General features: G+C 35.6%; 1 protein-coding gene across 2 annotated transcripts in view; it reads left to right on the top strand.

The window, feature by feature from the left end:
- PRSS12 (serine protease 12) overlaps positions 1–20,436 on the top strand; it is a 76,261-nt gene that overhangs the window by 45,619 nt on the left and 10,206 nt on the right. For both annotated transcript variants that reach the window (XM_058721519.1, XM_058721518.1), the window contains exons 10-12: positions 9,942–10,147; positions 13,118–13,196; positions 13,915–14,037. In XM_058721519.1, coding sequence (XP_058577502.1) covers positions 9,942–10,147; positions 13,118–13,196; positions 13,915–14,037 — 408 coding nt within the window. The remainder of the gene's footprint in view (positions 1–9,941; positions 10,148–13,117; positions 13,197–13,914; positions 14,038–20,436) is intronic.

The raw sequence follows: 20,436 nt of genomic DNA on the forward strand, positions 1-20,436 counted from the left end.
CTTTAAAAAAATTTTTTTTACATTTATTTATTTATTTTGAGAGAGACAGAGATAGTGCAAGTGGGGGAGGGGCAGAGAGAGGGAGACAGCGAATCCCAAGCAGGCTCCACACTGCCAGCTTAGAGCCTGATGAGGGGCTTAAACCCACGAAACTGTGAGATCATGACCCGAGCCGAAACCAAGAGTCAGACGCCCAACTGACTGAGCCACCCAGGCGCCCCAATACATTTTTATTTTTAAAAGTATTTCTAATTTAATGAAAATTCAAATGTTTTTTTCTTAATTTTTAATTCAAAGTTGTTTTTGGTTACCCAGAAACAACTTCAATTTCCTGCTCAGTTTTGGACCTGGTTGTAATTCCAATTGTCTTATGGTAAATGGGTCCATTATTTGGGATCTAGATTTTCAGTATTCAGATAGGTATATGACATAGATTTTCAGCTTTCAAATTATGAGGGATAGAAGTAAGATAGGAAGAGTTTATGTTAGATGCCTCGGTGAACTCTGTCAACGATTTATTTCCTTTGCTAACTACTTTTCTAACACTCCTTCCTTTATTTGAAAAAAATATATTATTTTTCTTACATTGCATTCAGAGTGAATTTATCCAAAATCAGCCATTAAAGTACAGCAAAACCTTGGTTTGTGAGCATAATTCATTCAGGAAACATGCTTATAATCCAAAGCACTTGTATGTCAGAGAGAATTTCCCCATAAGAAATAATGGAAACTCAGATGATTCGTTCCACAACCCAAAAATATTCATATAAAAATGATTACAGTACTGTAATATAATACAAAATAATAAAGAAACTACAAAATATAAAGAAAAATAAACTAACCTACACTTACCTTTGGAAATCTTTGTGGCTGGTGTGAGGGAGACAAGAGGAGGATTATTGTGTAGGACTACTTTCACTGTCACTAACTGCTACCTATTGGCTCGATGGAATCTTCTTCTTTTTGTGCAACTTTACCAAGTTGGAACCTATCCAATGACCTTGAATGAAGCAAAGCATTCCTAAGCTTACTCTTGTATGGAAAAGTGAAGGACTGTCCATAGGTACTTTGAAGTGACAAAAAATACACTAGTCCCGTTGTGGGCACATTCCAGTGTTCTAAAAAATCACTGATTTCTGCCAAACACCACATCCTGAGACCAAGCATGGGAGCATGGGAGATGATCACCCACAATCCTCCAGTGAGAGAGAACCACTGACTCAGTCATGATCATGTGACATTTAGCATCACGTACTACTCGTGTTGCAGGACATCGCTCGTTTCTCAAGTTAAAATTTATTAGAAATGTTGTTCATTTCGTGGAACACTCGCAGAACAAGTTACTTGCAATCCAAGGTTTTACTGTATATTGCTGTTTGAGACTGGTTACTTGGCTAACTTTTATTTTTTATCAGAATAATCCAGGAAACCTAGTGTTATCTTTGGAAATAGGAAGGGAAAGATCAAATTGATCCTTGAATTGTGTGTCTAATCAATGAGAGGAAAAGTTCATAAGCATATCCACCAATACATTTTCACTTTAATTTCTTTCTACATTTTTTATTGCTTTTAACTTACTGGTTAGTCCATTTTACATTTAACTTAAAGTTTATTTATTTTGAGAGAAAGAGAGAGTCAAAGAGGGTAGAGAAAGAGGGAGAGAGAGACTCCAAAGCAGGCTCTGCATTGTCAGTGCAGAGCCTGATGCGGGGCTGGATCTCACAACTGTGAATCATGACCTGAGCCAAAATCAAGAGTTGTACACTTAACTGACTGAGCCACCAGGTGCCCCTATTTTGCATTTAACTTAAATGGTGAATTTCGGTAAGAAATAATATAGGTTAAGTGAACAAAGTTTGTAGCAATTTTCAATAATGGTTCTGTAAGAATTATCAAGAAAAGCATTGAAAGAAGAGCTTACTGTGTAATTGTTTCTTTAAAATAAAGTCTCCTAATAAGTAAATCAGTAATTAAATGTTATAACAAATTGGATAATCATCTTCTAGTGCACAGGGTATAATTTACCATCAAATAATATTTACATGAGAATCATGTGGCTATTTGATCAATCTAAATACACTTGAATGTTTTTATAATTTTCCACTCAGGAGAAATGGATTTCATGTAAGAACATATATACAATTGTAAACAAGTATGTGACTAGAGAATATTTTTTCCCCTAGGTCTACTTGGAATTGTTAAAAATTCTTTAATAAGGCATGTCTTTGTAGAAATCAATCCAGAAGACTTTTAAGCTGTCAAAAGGCTTGGGTGTTAGAAATAGAAGTTTCAGAGATCTGTACCCCAGCCAACTATATTATATGTGAGGCTTTGGAAATACTGAGGAAATACTCCTTGGAAATACTGAGAATCCAAACAGCATTAGACAGTATTTCCACAATGAGAGAAACAAAATGAAGTAACAAAACCAGGAAACAAGAATGGTAACTAATGTAGATATACTTAGAGTGAACAGAAAGTAAAAGGGATTATTTAATTATGTATTACATGTTACATAATGTCTGACAAAGTCTAGCATATGAGCATATTATTTTTAGAGGGCTCAGAGAGAATGTGTTGATATCAGTTACACTCGTCAAGATAGACTAAATAGCTATGATGGAAATTCCATTCTATTTGAACTTTGTGTGAATCCATTAGCATATGTTCTCAAGATGACATTGTTCTTGTACTGCGTATTTGTTTTAGTACCCCTCAAAAGAATTTGCAAAATTGTGTGTCCCTAGAGAATTAGTAGAGACCTAAAATTAAGTATATCTAGTTTTTACCTTATAATTAAATAGCTGCAAAGGATATAATTTAGTTTCTGGCATATTTGTGTATGATATTTAAAAATAGAACAGTTATATCACTTTTAATTATAATCCAATGGAATATCAGTATAATAGTGACTTGATACTGTCTGTAATCTATTTAAACAATACATGAGGGGCACCTAGGTGGCTCAGTCGGTTGAGCGTCCGACTTCGGCTCAGGTCATGATCTTGTGGTCTGTGAGTTCGAGCCCTGTGTCGGGCTCTGTGCCGACAGCTCAGAGCCTGGAGCCTGCTTCGGATTCTGTGTCTCCCTCTCTCTGCCCCTGCTCTGCTTGCACTCTGTCTCTCTCTCTCTCTTTCTCTCAAAAATATATAAACTTTTAAAAAAATTTAAAAAAATACATGAACAAGCTCTTCTTTGACCTTGAGAAATTTTACATAGTTCCTTCTCTTGAAATTGTATTTAAAATTTTCTTTCTCCACAGTATCCTAAAGTTGCAATGCTTTAAAAAACACGTGTATATGAGTATATACATATATACATACTTATGCAAATGTGTGTGTGCCTGTGTGTATGTGCATGTGTATATGTATATGGAGAGAGCAAGAGAAAGAGAGAGAAATTAAATCCTTCTAAAAAGTTCCTCTTTAGAGTTTATGATTTCTAGTATACAACCGATTAAAGACAACACAAACAAAAATTTGGTAAGTAAGTATTAAATATAGGAAATAAAAACTGAAGAAAGGTCCCATTTCTAACTTTGATGAGTTGGGTTTATGGTGCTTGGTTAAAGGAGACTTCATTGCTATCATATATTTTGAATTGTTCTTTTGACCACTTCAGAGGCTTTTAAATCTTGGGGTAATGCATTGTGGTAGGATTTGGGATGAGTGAAAAATATGTCTTTCTTTTGTGTAGTAGGAGAGGAAAATTTTGAAGAGTTGATTTTCATTTCAGCCAAACCAGTTTTAGGCGAAAATACACATGTCATTTGAGGATCTAAATACTGATTCCCATAAAGCCATGCATCCTTAGAAAGTCATCTGCTACTCCCAGGAGCACTTACATCCCAGTTTAAAGACTAATGTATTGAAATTGTCTGCTGTGAATTACTGCCTGGCTGTAGCCTAGTGGGAAGTCCCCTCCCTTTTTTCTATAGATGACACAGTCCTTAGTTGATTAAAAAAAAAAAAAAAAATTAACAAAGTTTTTTTAAATTCCACTACATTGCTGAGAATCTCTTTATTTAATCATGCACTTTTATTAGTTAAAATGTTCCCTAACTTCTATTTCTAATGTATCTAAAATGGTGCATTCTTTTAGTCTGTAAGTTGATAAATTTCTGAGAAATCATCCTTCATTTTATTTAATGGGTCTAATTTTATTTTCTATACGTTTATCTCTACCTATCATCTACTTCTATGGTATTTATGATGATTTTTTGTCTGTTCTTTGTGTACTCTTCTGTTTTTTTATATGCAAGCAACCCAATTTTCTACTTTCATTCTTTCCTTTCTTTAGTGGTTGGACACTCAGCATTCTTATTGTTTTACTGGAAGTTCTGTTAAAATTTTAGCAAACATGCTGGCATATTTTCTTACCAATTTCAGAAATTATCTGTAAGTTTCCCTTAGCATGCTATTATTTACTTTCTACCTCCACTCATCCTCACTTCCCACACTGATGGGAATCACCTGGGATTTTAATTTCAGAATGCTATTAATTTTTTATTTTCTTTGAATGATGCCTATTTGAATTTCAAAAGGCTTAACATTATACAACCACATTGTCAACAATTATTTCTGTTTTTTTTAAAAAAAAGATTAATAAAATAAGCAATATTTGGCGATTCCAACTCAGAAAAAGGAGAGAAAATACAAGTATACAAAAATACAAATATACATTAGAGAAAAGAAAAGGAATATGAGCAGATACACATATCAGGCTAAAAAATTATAGAATACTGTGAACTACTTTTAGCTAATAAATTTGGAAATCTAGATGAAACGAACAATTATGTAGGAAACCACATTTTCAACAAAAATATAATTATGAAAATTGATAGAAAACCTAAATAGATTAATGATCATGGAAGCAATGACTCTGATTTTTTTGCTGAGGAGTTTTGACTGATCTTCAATTCAGGTAATTCCCAAGTTATATAAATTGATGCAGAGTGGGAAAAAAGATGGAAATCTTTCCATTCATTTTATGAGGCTAATATAAATTTATTTCATGACTAGATAATCCAAGTATACTCACACACACATCAAGAAAACTATATTCCATCTCATTAATCTACATACAAAAATTCAAACAAAATATTAGCACATTTAATCCAATGGTGTATTTAAACAGATTTGAAGAAATGGGAGTCTATTGCAAGAATATAAAAATGGTTCAAAGTGAGGCATTCAATTAATGTATTTCAGTGTATTGTCTATAAATTAAAACAAATATGATCAACTAATAATGGCAAAACTTTATATGTTAAAAATCACCATTTCTTCCTTATGTCTCTTAGGAAGCTTAGGATAAAATAAAACTACCTTACCTTTCTATCATATTCATCAAACAGGAACAAAACAAGCATGCCTGCTATTACTTCAGTGACTCAGTATTATCTGAAAGTCCCACTATCATTAAGCATTGAGATACCAGTATTGAAAAGGAAGTCAGAATTGTTACATGAATAATGTGATTGTCCAACTAAAAAACCCAAGAGAATCAATGGGAAAGACACTAGAACTAGTGTTATTTTTTTAAAAGGCAATAGTTCCTATAAGCTAAGTAGAAAATAAAAAGAAAAAAAGATCATTTAGAGGGTACAAAAACCAAAAACCAAACAAAAAACCCAAAAACTACCCAACTAGGAACAATCACAAGAATTGAGACCTATATGAAAAAAAGTAAATCTTTACAAAGGTAGAAAAGTTAATAAGTGATATACAACAATCCTGAATGGGAAGAAGAATAGAGATTAATCTATTCATTAAATGCTGCCCTTATAAAAATCGTTTTATTTTTCTTGGTGTGGCTGAGGGTAGGGGTGTGGAGAGGAACTTGACTTCAAAAGTCATCTGGAATCAAATCCATATGGTACGGGCACAGGAATAGGCAAGAAGTCAACGATACTAACTACAGCAGTGATTATCAAACGATACTAACTACAGCAGTGATTATCAACCTCAGGTGTACACTAAGATCACATTGAGAGTTAAAAGAATATTACCCCCATGACCAGCCCCATTCCCATGGATTTTACTTTAATTGATGTCAGGTGGGGTTCAGGTTTTGCTATAATATAAAAGCTTCCAAAGGTAATTTTAATGTGTAGCCAAGATAGGGGATTACTGTATCGTAAAGACCAAAAAATGACTTATGTACATGTAAGCATGATAAATGTTAAATTATAAAGACTTTTAGAGGCACCTGGGTAGCTTAATCGATTAAGTGGCTGGCTTCAGCTCAGGTCATGATCTCATGGCTCGTGGATTCGAGCCCAGCGTCGGACTCTGTGCTGACAGCTCAGAGCCTGGAGGCTGCTTCGGATTCTGTGTCTCCCTCTCTCTCTGCCCCTTCCCTACTCATGCTCTGTCTCTCTCTGTCTCTAAAATATATAAAAACACTTAAAAAACATTTTTTAAAAAGCCTTTCAAATCAGTGGGAAAAGTTATTGGGACAATGACCTTAGGGACAAAAATAAAACTATATCCCATACTAACACTAAGCAGAAATAAATTCCAGATAGATCAGAACTATGATGCACAAAATAAAGCAGAAAAACTTTTCTTTGAATAATCACATTTTAATTATACATATTTCAAATGAATAAGTTGCTTCCCAAAGACCTGCCCTGTATTCAGCAATATATATCCAGAACCTTAAAAAATGTTTATATCTGTTGAACAAAAATACTACTTCTGGGAAGAAATCTAAGCTGTCCACAAAAACTTCTGTTTAAGAGTGTGTGTGTAACAGACTCTTAAATAAGAACAAACAGAGGGTTACTGGAGGGGTTGTGGGAGGGGGGATGGGCTAAATGGGTAAGGGGCATTAGGGAATCTACTCCTGAAATCATTGTTGCACTACATGCTAACTAATTTGGATGTAAATTTAAAAAAATAAAATTAAAAAAAAAAAAGAAAGAAAACAAACTGATGGTTACCAGAGGGGAGGTGGGTGAAATAGGTGGTGGGGATTAAGGAGTGCACTTGGGATAAGCACCAGGTGATGGAACTGAAATCATGATATTGTAGATGTGAAACCAATATAACACTGTATGTTAACTATACTGGAATTTAAAATAAAATTACATTTAGAAAAAAAGAAAGTGTGTGTGTGTGTATAATTATAAAAAGTCTTGAATTTTAAAAGTAAATGTGCAGCAGCGGGGAAATAAACTCTAATTTTTCTATGTTAAAGTTTGATGTAGAACTCCCTGAATAGGAATCACCTAGAGCTTATGAAAAAATAGATTTCTAAGTCCCACTGGTGATACACTCACTCAGAATCAACCCAAGTGGTCTTTTAAGTACTCTGAAGTTTGAGATCCACTACACTAATGTGTACAATGAATTTTTTTAACCACTAAAAATTATAGTTAGTTTTTTCCCCATAAATATGTACAGGAAGGGAATGTACCCGGATGCTAACAGTGTGTTGTTGGGAATTTTTATATTTTTATTTGTAAATTTGATACAGTGAGCATTTATTACTTCCATAGTTATTAAATAAGTTTTATATTAAAAAAGATTTACTCTAAGGGTACTGTAAGAATCATCTGTTTGGGCATAGGGTTTTTTTACAACTTACTAGTAGCTGTATCAGTTTTTTTCTTTTTCTTTTCTTTTTTAATTTATTTATTTATTTTGAGAGAGAGCACAAGCAGGGGAGGGGCAGAGAGAGAGGGAGAGAGAGACTCTCAAGCAGGCTTCGCACCCCACGCTGAGCCTGATGTGGGGCTCAGTCTCACAACCATGAGATCATGACTTGAGCCGAAATAAAGAATCAGGTGCTTAACCAACTCAGCCACCCAGGTGCCCTGTGTCAGTTTTGAAGTGAATGTGTTGCCAACCACAAGCATGTGAGACCAGTTCTCATTGCTGAAGAGGGTCATTCAAATTAATTTCTCAGATGATTTGTATCAATAAACTTTGCTAAATTTCTTGCATAATTATAAGGAAAGTATAATAATTTTATCTTCGTTAAGTAGAATATATTTTGATGTCAGAAATCTGGGCCAAATTGTCATTTTTAATGAGTCAGTTTCTTTTGATTTGACACCTGCCTTTTGCCTGTTTTTCTCTTGGGTTGTTAAGGTTTTAAAACTTTTTTTAATGAATTTTGAGAATTCTTTTTATTTTGTATGAGAATCGATTCTATTGGATAGATTCACCAACAAATATATTTGTGAATATGTAATACAATATATGCATCAACTTTTTAATTTATCTTTTGACTTTCCTTAGGGTTGTTTTTAGTAAAGTAGCATTCTTAATTTTTATTGAATAAATTAGTCCTTTAATTTAAAGTATACCATCTGTGTCTTGTTTAATAAATCTTTCCCTACTTGAAGTTGTAAGGATAACTCAAAATAAAACTTTGCTTTCGTAATTTTGCCATCTATTTATCAGGAATTGAGTTTTGAATGTGGTGTTAGTTTGAAATATTTCACTTTCAGCTTTTATATTTGGATATTTAAAAAGCAGTACTGTGTAATTAAGAACAAACAACAAAAAAGTAACATACCAAAGTAAATGTTCCTTCTATTTGTGATTCCTGGTTTTCTTTTTCTTCTAAAAATCAGATGTTTTTACTTTTAAAGTAGTCTTTAAAATGTTTAGTTCCCTGGGTTATTATCTAACCTCATAATTTTCTTAGCAATTTTAACCAATTTTAAAAACACTGTTATGGTCTTTAAGAAAATTTTGAGATGATTTTTTTTCCTGCTTAAACTAGAGTTTAAGGGGCACCTGGGTCACTCAGTGGGTTAAGTGTCCAACTCTTGGTTTCAGCCCAGGTCACATTTTATGCAAGATTGAGCCCTGGGTCGGGCTCTGTGCTGACAGCATGGAGCCTGCTTGGGATTCTCTCTCTCCCCTCTCTCTTTGTCCCTCCCCTGCTTATGTGCATGTGTTCACTCTCTCTCTCTCAAAGTAAATAAATAAACTTTATTATTAAAAAAAAAAAAATGACCTCGTAGTTGTGAGATTTAGCCCCACTTTGGGCTCCAGGCTGGGTGTTGGAGCCTGCTTAAGATTCTCTTTCCCTCTCCTTTAGTCCCTCCCCCTCATAAAAAATAAAGTAAAGGGGTGCCTGGGTGGCTCAGTTGGTTGAGCATCTTAGTCTTGATTTCTGCTCAGGCCGTGATCTTACAGGGTTGTGGGATTGAATCCCAATCATGGGATTGAGCATGTAGCCTGTTTAAGATTCTCTCTCTCTGCCTCTCTCCCCCATCATGTGCTCTCTCTCTCTGTCTCAAAAAACAGAGCATGTAGTCTGCTTAAGATTCTCTCTCTGTCTCTACCTCTCTCCCCCGTCATGCATGTGTGCTCTCTCTCTCTCTCTCAAAACAGAATAAAAATGAAATAAAAAAATGTTAAATAGTTGAAATTAGGGGTGCCTGGCTGGCTCAGTCGGTTAAGCATCTGACTTTGGCTCAGGTCACGATCTCGTGGTTCTTGAGTTCAAGCCCTATGTGGGGCTCTGTGCTAACAGCTCAGAGCCTGGAGCCTCCTTCAGATTCTGTGTCTCCCTCTCTCTCTACCCCTTGCCTGCTCACACTCTGTCTCTCTCTCTCAAAAATAAAATATTTTTTAAAAATTAAAAAATAATAAAAAATAAAAAATTGAAATTAAAAACAAAAACTAGAGTCAAAGACTATCATTAATTTTTGACATGCCATTATATGTGACTTTCTTAGCAGAACTTAAATTAGAGGCACCCAGGGCAGTAAAGAAACTGTGAGCTAGCAAAACAAAGAAGGTAGAGTTATTACCTCTTTTAAGCTTGTTTTTGATAGTCATGAAATAAAATTTTTTTAGCATACATAGATGCTAAGTTTAATACACTAAAATTAATTGAATGAGAGTATATGTTGTGATGTGTTAAAATGTATGAGTGACTGGTTCTCCACATCCTCAAGAACGCTCTGTTTCCAGGGGCCCTGCCAGAGCAAGAACCATGGCTTACTTTGGGGAAGGGAAAGGCCCCATCCATGTGGATAATGTGAAGTGCACAGGAAATGAGCGGTCCCTAGCTGACTGTATCAAACAAGATATTGGAAGACATAACTGCCGCCACAGTGAAGATGCAGGAGTCATTTGTGATTATTTTGGCAAGAAGGCAACAGGTAACAGTAATAAAGGTAAGTCATTTTCCAGGGCCTATACAAGTCAAAGAGTGTTCTTCACTTGATTAGTATCAGCAGTACTTTGATAACAAAAGTCTCCTTCATAAGACTGTATATAATCCCTGGTTCCTTGTGCTCGTACTAAGAGGCAGTGGTTTCCTGACAAATCTGACTGGATGGGGCTTACAGGGAGAGCAGAGCTCAGGGGCAAGAGTGGATTTACAGGATTTGTAATCTCTGGCATTCGGCCCTTTCCAGGTTCTCAGCCATTTCTGTACCATTCCTTCTCTGGATGTAATAAAACTGTCAAACTTGTCGGTATCCTTGAAGATTTAGAACTGATAATTACTTCACAAAAACAAGGCCAGAAATGACAATTTAAAGATATGGCATAGAAAGGAACTTCTTCTTCCACTCTCACTAGTATTTTAAACAATAGAGATACATTTAAAAGTAATTGCAAAAAGAAGGTTATCTTTTGTAGATTTTATTCTCTGAAATTAAAAAATGTAAGGGAAATGAGAAATAATCTTTCAGTACAACACAGTAATAGGTGTTTTATACTTAAATAGAAAGGTCATTGAAAGCTGAGTGTAACTTTTATGAAACAAATACTGCTTTAGAATAAAGAAGTAGCTATTTTGTAGAAAACTGTGGTTACATTTTATGAATAGAACAATGATCTCTTTATGTGTTTTGAAAGCTCAGAGTTTTGATCATTGGATTTTCTGAAAAGTAGGTGTATCTGTATTTAAACATTCTCTTCCTCTAACATCTTTTAATTGCTAAAGACAATGCAAAAATGAACTGGATGTTGTTAATATGATTCTTCACTGTCTGAGGAGCTTTTGAGTATGAAGAGTACTTACAACCTTTTGTGCTTTGTTTTATATACACACACACACACACACACACACACACATACACACATAATCGGCTTACTAAATCATATATTTAATATTATTAAATAGTATACTTATATACAAGTAGTAATTATAACTTATTAAAGTGCCTTCAGTAATTTAAACTATAGTTAAAAATTGAATATAATTCTTTGGATTATGTCAAATTTCTTAAGTGGTAGAAAAACATAAAAATTCAATAATTGTAAAATGATTTTGGTTTGGATTCTCTCTCTCTGCCTCTCCCGCACACTATTTCTCTCAAAATAAATAAGTAAACTTAAAAAAAAATATTTCCTCTTAGACAAGCTGGATTACATAATTTGGTTTGTTAACCTACTGATTTTGTATTGAGGCTCAAGACCTAGAGACTTCTATAAGGGGACTGAAACTCAAGGCATTGGTTATTGGTCATCTGATGGGATCCTTTTATAAATGAATTTCATTTTGCTTAAAAAATTTTTTTTTGTAGCCGTGGATTTTACGCCTTATTAGATTTTACACTTTTGCAATCTGGTGCTTTGCCCTGGAATGATGTAAACTTTCAGTTTTGCTTGCTCAGTATTACATCATTCTTTATCTTGGCCTTATATACATTGACCTGACTTGGACCATTATTTGAAACTTATGTTTTTCTAATATCTTATAATTTGCTGTGTCATCTAGAGGATTCATATCCTAAGAGATGAGAATTAAAGTTTGACAGCATGCCTCTGAGATCACTTGGCAAATTGGTGATCTTGGTAAACATTGTTTAACCTTTTTCTCCATGAAAAAATAACTAGTGTTGATTCCCTACTGAGCTCACTTCTACCTGGTTATTATGGGGGAATATTAGTGCAGACTAGATTTTCATGCTCTTGGCACAATTCCCCACCTTCTCTTCTTACACAGATAGAAAAAGTGTCAATCTATACTTGGTACACATGTACTTAACCAAAGAAACAAAATACCCCTGTAGAGATTCCCCTCCTTCTAAAATTATTTTTAAAATAGCTATACTTTGGGGCACCTGGGTGGCTCAGTCGGTTGAGCATCCGACTTCGGTTCAGGTCATGATCTCACAGTCTGTGAGTTCGAGCCCCGCGTTGGGCTCTGTGCTGACAGCTCAGAGCCTGGAGCCTGCTTCAGATTCTGTGTCTCCCTCTCTCTCTGCCCCTTCCCTGCTCATGCTCTGTCTCTCTCTGTCTCAAAAAATAAATAAAAACATTAAAAAAAATTTTTTTTAAATAGCTATACTTTATTTTATTTACTTTCTTTTGTATACCACCTTTTCATATATTTTCGTTCTTAATTCTTTTTTTATGCTCTTGTGAGAGTCTGTTATCTTGGGAAATTTGACTGTATTTCCTAAAATGCCACTTTGTTTAGTAAACCCTTTCCATATAATAATATGCTATATGAGTAAATATAAATGTAGATATAGATCAGAATCCCATTCTAAGTTACATTTTTATAAGTGGCCTGGAAAGTGTTGTATGTGAAAAGCAAATTACTTAGACCTGTAATACCTTTGCAATTCTCTTGTTTTGTTTAATGTTCCTGCACTCCGAAACAGTCTCTGTAATCAGCAGAGGGAGGGCTGTAGGCGCCCGTGGGATGACATGCCAGACAGGGTCACAGCTGAATGTGGGAAACCTCATAAAGTTCCTTGTCTGCTTGTGAATTCTTGTTGCCTTGGCTAAATGAGAAGACTTTTCTTTTCTTTTCTTTTTTTTTTTTTTAATTTTTTAATGTTTATTTATTTTTGAGAGACAGAGCACAAGCGGGGGAGGGGCAGAGAGGCAGGGAGACACAGAATCCAAAGCAAGTTGCAGGCTCTGAGCTGTCAGCACAGAGCCCAACACGGGGCTCCAACTCATGAACTGTGAGATCATGACCTGAGCCAAAGTTAGTCGCTTAACCAACTGAGCCACCCAGGCGCCCCAGCTTTTAATTTGTATTATAAGAGAAGGTATCCTATAATTTGAGGAGAAAAGATGTTTTAAAATAGAGAAAGAAACGGCAGGAGACTGTGTCACTTGTGTCTTTGTCACACTGTCAGCAATACGACAGTCTGATTAATAACCTCTGTCTGCTTCAGAATCCCTCTCATCTGTTTGTGGTTTGAGATTACTGCACCGTCGGCAGAAGCGGATCATTGGTGGGAAAAATTCTTTAAGGTAAAAGGTCCTTCAGAGATTTTACATATTACAAAACTATTTATGTACATGCAGTGTTACAATTTGGGGGTTTTTCTACTATGATATGAGGGATTTATTTTACTTACTTAATTTCCTAAATTAAATCCAGATTACATGTTTTTTTTTCTTTTAATCTACACTTACTTTATGTAGACTGTGTTCTTAGATCACTACCTCCTGATTTATACAATAGATACGTTGCTGAAAAGTTGTTGTTGAATCTCACTAAGAGGAGGTCTGAAAAATATGTAACTACAAAATTCATTTAATTTAGAATATATTTGTTTTAGACTTGACTCTTTTAAATGTTTTTTTTTGTTTTTTGTTTTTTTTTTTTTGTTGCGTTTACTAATGGAAACCCAGTACTTTGCTTAATGAAATACTTCTTCGGGCTGCTTAGGTGAGGTAGTGAGGAGAGAAAATACACTTCAAGCAATGAAATATCGAGAAGACTGAGTTTTTTCCATGAGTGTCAGAGGTGGGTGGGATGCATACAAATGTCCATAAGCAGATCTTCAGTGTGGTCTGCTCCAGGTTGTAGGGGTACCATTTTCAAAGTAGGGAGATATCTTACCTGCTAGGGTCCCTTTTATGTGGCTTTCCTCCCACCTGCAAGCCTTCCAAGTCATTGTCTTAATGGATGCTTTTCTTTGCTTTTCTCCCTTATACGGACTCAAGTGGCTTACTTTCTTCTTAGGGGTGGTTGGCCTTGGCAAGTGTCCCTCCGGCTTAAGTCATCCCATGGAGATGGCAGGCTCCTTTGTGGGGCCACGCTCTTGAGTAGCTGCTGGGTCCTTACAGCAGCACACTGCTTCAAGAGGTATGTGTCCACCTTTCCAAACAAGTCCATTGGGTTCTTATTTGACAGTGCTTCCAATTCCTTCCTGCTCCATAGCATACTAGAAACTTGGGGTGACAGAGCCAGGCTACCAGTCTTCTTTACCTGTGCCCACGGCACTGTGGAAGTGGGGGAGGTAACAGAAGGAGCAACGAGAGCCCTCTGGAAGCTACTTGCTACGCCAGTGTTAAAGCAAACTCTGTATTTGGGGGAAGAGAAGATGCATTTTGGGAGGGGAGGCAGCTATGTTAGTGCTTCCCTCAAGAACTTATCTGAGGGTGAAATCATATCCCAGTAGACCTAGAGGAGATCTCAGATGACCCAGTAGTGGATACTAAGAGTAGGGAGTGAAGTTTTTATTATTTTTTGATCCTTTGGATCTTGGTGTTTTGTGTCTTTTAGATTTCTCTATTTGTACCTTCTAGACAGTCCAGGTTGCATCCTGATTATTTCATCTCCCAAACATTTTATCACTTCAGTCTGAAGTCTTCCCAGTTGAGAGGGGAGGCCATACAGAGAAAAATGGTGTGCCAGAGTCACACTGCTCATGGTGGCAGTGTCTGCACTAGGACCTGGCTCTCCTTTGTTCTTGTCCTGTGTTCTTTTGTGGGCCTGACTAATGGCCATTTCCTCAGCATGAATTTTGGGATTTAAAAATGTATACCAATCCTTGGCAAAATATTGATAATTAGTGAAGCAAGGTGATGATACAGGAGTTTCACTGTGTTATTCTAATTGTGTATATTTGAAAATGGTCATAATAAAAAGTCTTATATAAAATGTATAACGTGTCATTGAAAAATTCTTACAAGCAAGAATTTGTTTTATATTTTTCCATATGTGATACAAGGCTTCACTATACATTTACAATTTATCCATATAGATTTTGTTCACTTTAACCACCATGTGAATTTTAACTCCTATTGTAAGGCTAAATCACAATTTATTTAGTTCCCTACTAATGGATAGTTAGTTGGTTTCAATTCTTTCACTATGAAAAAACAATGCTGTAATAGACATCTATTGTATGTCTCATTGGGTACACATATGTGGGAGCATTTTGCTAGAGTATGGGCACAATTCAGTTTTACTTAGCACTATTAATTTATTTTCTAAAGTAATTGCATCCATTTATATCATGGCAGTAGGTAAGTCCATTTCCTCAAGTCCCCACTTCAACTTGATATTATCTATCAACATTTTTAGTTTTTGTCAATCTTAGACTTTTTGGATTTCTTTTCAGTTCCACTTCCCTGATTAGTGTCTTCCTCTTTCATGAATTTCTTTGTTCATATTCTTTGCTTATCTTTCTATTGGATTGTCTTTTTGAAATTGATTTAAAAAATTTGTTCTGTGCACAGAGTCTTTGTTGTTATGTGTTACAAATACCTTTTCTCAGTCTGGGGTTATGTCCTATCCACTTGTTTAAAATCTTTTTCTTATGAAGATATTTTAATATCTTCATTTAATATGTTTAATATGTGTCAATTTTTTAAGTTTGATAAAATCTTTTATATTTATTTAAAATATCCTTTCCTAGGGGCACCTGGGTGGCTCAGTCGGTTAACTGTCTGACTTTGGCTCAGGTCATGATCTCACAGTTTGTGAGTTCGAGCCCCCCCCCCCCCCCCCCCCGCCCCATCAGGCTCTGTGCTGACAGCTCAGCTCGGAGCTCGGAGCCTGGAGCCTGCTTCCGATTCTGTGTCTTCTTCTCTTTCTGCCCCTCCCCCACTTGTGTTCTGTCTCTATCAAAAGTAAATATTAAAAAAAAATTTTAAATATCCTTTCCTAGCCCCACATGATGAAGATTTTATCTTACTTCTTCACTAAGAAAATGTATAATTTTGTTCATGTTTAGGTTTTTAATCTGTTTACTGTTTATTTTTTGTATACATAGTATGAGAAAGGAGCCTCATTTTCTACTTTCATGGATAGTTTACCAGCACTTTGTATTGAACATTACATTCTTTTTAAAAAAAATTTAAATATTTTTTTGTATCTAATGATGGAGCTTTATTTTTTCTTTTCTTCTTCTTTTTTTTAAGTTAAATCTTAGTTATGAACGTTACATTCTTTACCCAAAGATTTATGTCAATTATCTTGTATGCTCAGTTCTCATATATCTTTGTTTCTAGGATCTCTATTCATTTCCTCTTATCTATTTTGGTAAACATTTATGAAGTAATCTTCCATTTGTAAAGTGTGCAGAAGACACATATCTGTATTTTACATAGCCTTTGTCATTTCTGGGATAATAATTGAGTTTGAGAGTTCACCTATATATCAGTGGGTTTAATACATTCATGTGTTACATCAACGGCACACACAATAAAGATTATATTCATTCATTGACTTAACAAAAATTTAATATTCCCAGGAATATGCTATAGGATATAGTGGAGAGAAGACAGATAAGGATCATTGCTATGATAAGAATTCTCAGGGTAGCTATAGGAACCCAGAAGAGGGAGATATTGATATTGCTGATAAAATAGTATCAAAAAAAAATTCAGGGCACAATTTTTAAAGTGTGGTCTTTCCACCACAATATTAGATACATTTAGCTTGTTAAAAATTCAGATTCCTGGGCCCCTCCTCCAGATCTACTGAATCTTTAGAGCCAAGCCTCAGGAGTTGGCATTTTTATCAAGCATCTCTGATGATCCTTCTCAACACTAAAGGTTAAGACCCACTTGCCTAGTGGATAAAACAGAATATGATCTGGATATGTTTGAGGAATGATGATGAGGAAGAATGTAATAGAGCTCGTAGGATACTTATCCATGTCCTATTCAACATATTAATCACAAAACTAAAAAAGGACACTGATGGTAAATTAATTATATTTTTGGATGCCAGAAGATTGGGAGAGACACATATTGGAAGATAGGATACATGATGGGAAAAGGTCTTGATAGTTTGATCCTAACAAGCAGTGCAGAATAAGAAGGAAGTAAAATGCTGACTTTAGTTCCAGGAAATGTGGCTTAAATGTAGCACACGTGAAAATGACTGCATGGGTTTTAGAGTCCTTCAGCCTTAATACAAGTCAGTGATGTAATGCAGTTGCTCACAAAGTTTATCAGTTTTGAGCAGCACTGAAAGAATATTGTCAAGGCAAAGCAGTGATGAGCCTAGCTATTCTTACTATGCTCAAACTATTGTCAGAGACAAAAGCACTGTCACTATCAAACAGAGAGAACTTGGCTCAGTTCTGGGGGCCACATCATGAAAAAATGACATGGTACACCAGGGAAGGCAAACAGACAGGGGAGATTGTGTGGAATCAGATTAGATTTGTTACTTGTTGCTTCAGATACTTCAGATGTTAATGGGAGAAAATATAATTTTCATTTTAACCAAAGAGTTGTTTATTTTTTTATTTACTTAACACTAAAACAATTCAAAGATGGAATGGGCTGTATGTGGGAGGAAGACTAAGTTCTGTTATGAAGTGTGTCCAAGCACAAGAGGTTGTATTCATGGATTGATAGAGACTGGAGCTGGGTAACCATCTAATGTTGAGAGAATAGTGGTGAAAGAAGCATGAGACATATTTGAACGATGGGAGTTATTAGTTAAGATAGTGATCTGGAGTTTTGGTAGTGGACTTACAGTAGAGAAGCAGGAAAGACCCAGGGGTGCCTGGGTGGCTTAGTCAGTTAAATGTCCAACTCTTTATTTTATCTCATGTCACAATCTCATGTTTCATGAGATTGAGCCCCACATTGGGCTCTGCACTGACAGCGAAGAGCCTGCTTGGGATTCTCTCTCTCTCTCTCTCTCTCTCTCTCTCTCTCTCTCTCTCTGTCTGACCCTCCCCTCACTCTCACACACTCTCTCTCAAAAATAAATAAGTAAACTTTAAAGAGAGAGAGGGAGAGAAGCAGGAAAGGTCTGAAATGCCGGAATAGTGAATTTTTGTTTCATTCACTAGGTGGTGGGAAACCACTAAAGGTTTTGAGCCTTGAAATGTGATCTAAGAGGGGTTTTAAGACAAGTCATTGGGAGATATATAGGATTGATCTGAGGATGTAAAGCAAAATTATTAATCCAGGAGTCTGTGAATGAGCTTCAAATTAGATGAAGAATCTTTGCACACATGCTACTGGAGTGACTCCAATTGGTCTGTGTTACCAAGTGATTAAGACTCAGTATGGTAGGAACTGGAGGGGGACTATTGTAATAGAAATAGAAGATGGAAAAGAAAAGGAGGGAGAGAAGGTAGAGTCATGGTGACAAAAGTCAGTAGAACTTGGTACTGTGTAACAAGAGACTTGGATCTGGCCATTGAGACCAAGGTCACAGTTCTCCAATTTTAACTATTCACTTTGGTGAAAATTATTTTGCCTCTTGGAGCCTCAGTTTTCCCACTCATGAAATGAAGGCAATAATATTCCACAGTGAAGAACAAATGACCTGCTAAATGTCTGAAAGTATTTTATAAAATGTGAAATTCAAAACAAATGTTGGTTGTTATATGTTAGGGTTCCAAAAAGAGAATCAAAGATTATTATTTTCAACAGTAGAAAATTCTGGGTGATTTTATTCCACTGACCACTGGAGAAGAATAAGGTAGGAAACTACAAGGAACCTGGAGAAGCCTGTCTTAGGGTTTAGAGGTTAGGCAAAATACTTCAGTAGGTTCAGTTTAGATTATCCTGTTTTCTAAATGCTTCGTCTTTTAAGTCTCTGCTAAAAGTTATAGACTTCAGGGTTCAAGGCTTAAAGTATTAAGTAGGGAAATTACCCAAAAATTCCACTTGAGTTGAACACTTTGATCTGACTTTTGGAAGGTCTTTTTTGTTTTCTTTCTTTCTTTCTTTCTTTCTTTCTTTCTTTCTTTCTTTCTTTCTTTCTTTCTTTCTTCTTTCTTTCTTTCTTTCTTTTTTTCTTTCTTTCTTTCTTTTCTCTTTCTTTCTTTCTTTCTTTCTTTCTTTCTTTCTTTCTTTCTTTCTTTCTTCTTCTTTTTGTTTTTTGTTTTTGTTTTTTTGCTACATGTTTGGGTTTGGGTTTGTTTGTGTACATGTCATTATTCCTCCTCTGGCCTGCTCCTTCTAGATGATTGCTTAAAGTCAGTAATCATCTCCTTTCTGTTTATAAACCTAGTGTCTAATATATTACTTGGCACATAGGATATACTCCTAAATGGTTGTTGCATGATGAAAGTGAGGGCTTAGTTGCCAGATAGTGGATATATTTAAGAATGTTTGACTCTTTAGAGAATGGTGGTATTTTAAACCTGGATCAACAGATAATTCCTTCCATATGTCATTTCTGAACTTCTTCCCTTTATCTGCACAGAAGATAAAGACAGTTGATTAAAAAGCAGAGGAGCAGATTATGATATGCAGCATTTTGATGTATTTTAGATATAATGCAAGATTCTTTTAATGTGTGTAGGGAGAAAATTATTTTGCAAATGTGTTTTATATCCATCTGCCTTGGTCTGTAACCTTTACCAGATTTCATAGACTTCCTGTTTTGAAGTGCCTAAGGAGCTACAGCTCACATCTTTATTGCAGTAAGCTCATTAAAAGGCATAAGGACAGTTACTAGTGATTAGAATAAGCTCCAAATTTTGTTTCTTTTCTGGGTTCAAGGACTTTGGATTAAAACAACCCTCCTTTAATCATCAGAAACTCTTAAATTTGCAAAAACAGATTTCCTCTGGAATTGCAGAGACTGCAACGTAGAAGCAATATTGTCATGTTCTGAGAGGTTACCTTCCTTTTAGATTTCTTGGGAGTATAATTTAAGGTCTACTGGTAGGGGAAATTTGTTTTTTTTTAAATGTTTATTTATTTTTGAGAGAGAGCAAGTGAGCGAGCAGGGGGCACAGAGAGAGAGGGAGACACAGAATCCAAAGCAGGCTCCAGGCTCTGAGCTGTCAGCACAGAGCCTGACGCAGGACTTGAACTCAAGAACTGTGAGATCATGACCTGAGCTGAAGTCAGATGCTTAACCGACTGAACCACCCAGGCACCCTGGGTATATTTTGGAATGAGCTTTCACTCCTGTTTTTTATTTGTATCTCTACTGCTTTAACTAGTGGACTTCTGCATATTCCATATAATGGGTTCTTGTTCATCAGGCCTTTTTTGGTGCCTAATTCTTGCAGTGATGATATAGGCTGGTGCTCTTGAACACCTATTTCTGAATAAGGCCTAGATTGCTATTCCCATCTGTGTTATTTTATACTATGGGATGACAGCTCTTTATGTTAATTTTTTTTTGCCTTTGTAGTCATTCTTTTATATAATCCTCATATCTGAACAATCTAAGAATGATGGCCTGGGAGGTTGAGATCACAATGCAGTTACTTCAGATCCACTATGCTGTTACCTTCATTTTATATAGTCTCTTTGCATGATAAGGATA

The sequence above is a fragment of the Neofelis nebulosa genome, chromosome 3 (assembly GCF_028018385.1).
Source record: "Neofelis nebulosa isolate mNeoNeb1 chromosome 3, mNeoNeb1.pri, whole genome shotgun sequence".
NCBI classification, from domain to species: Eukaryota; Metazoa; Chordata; class Mammalia; order Carnivora; family Felidae; genus Neofelis; species Neofelis nebulosa.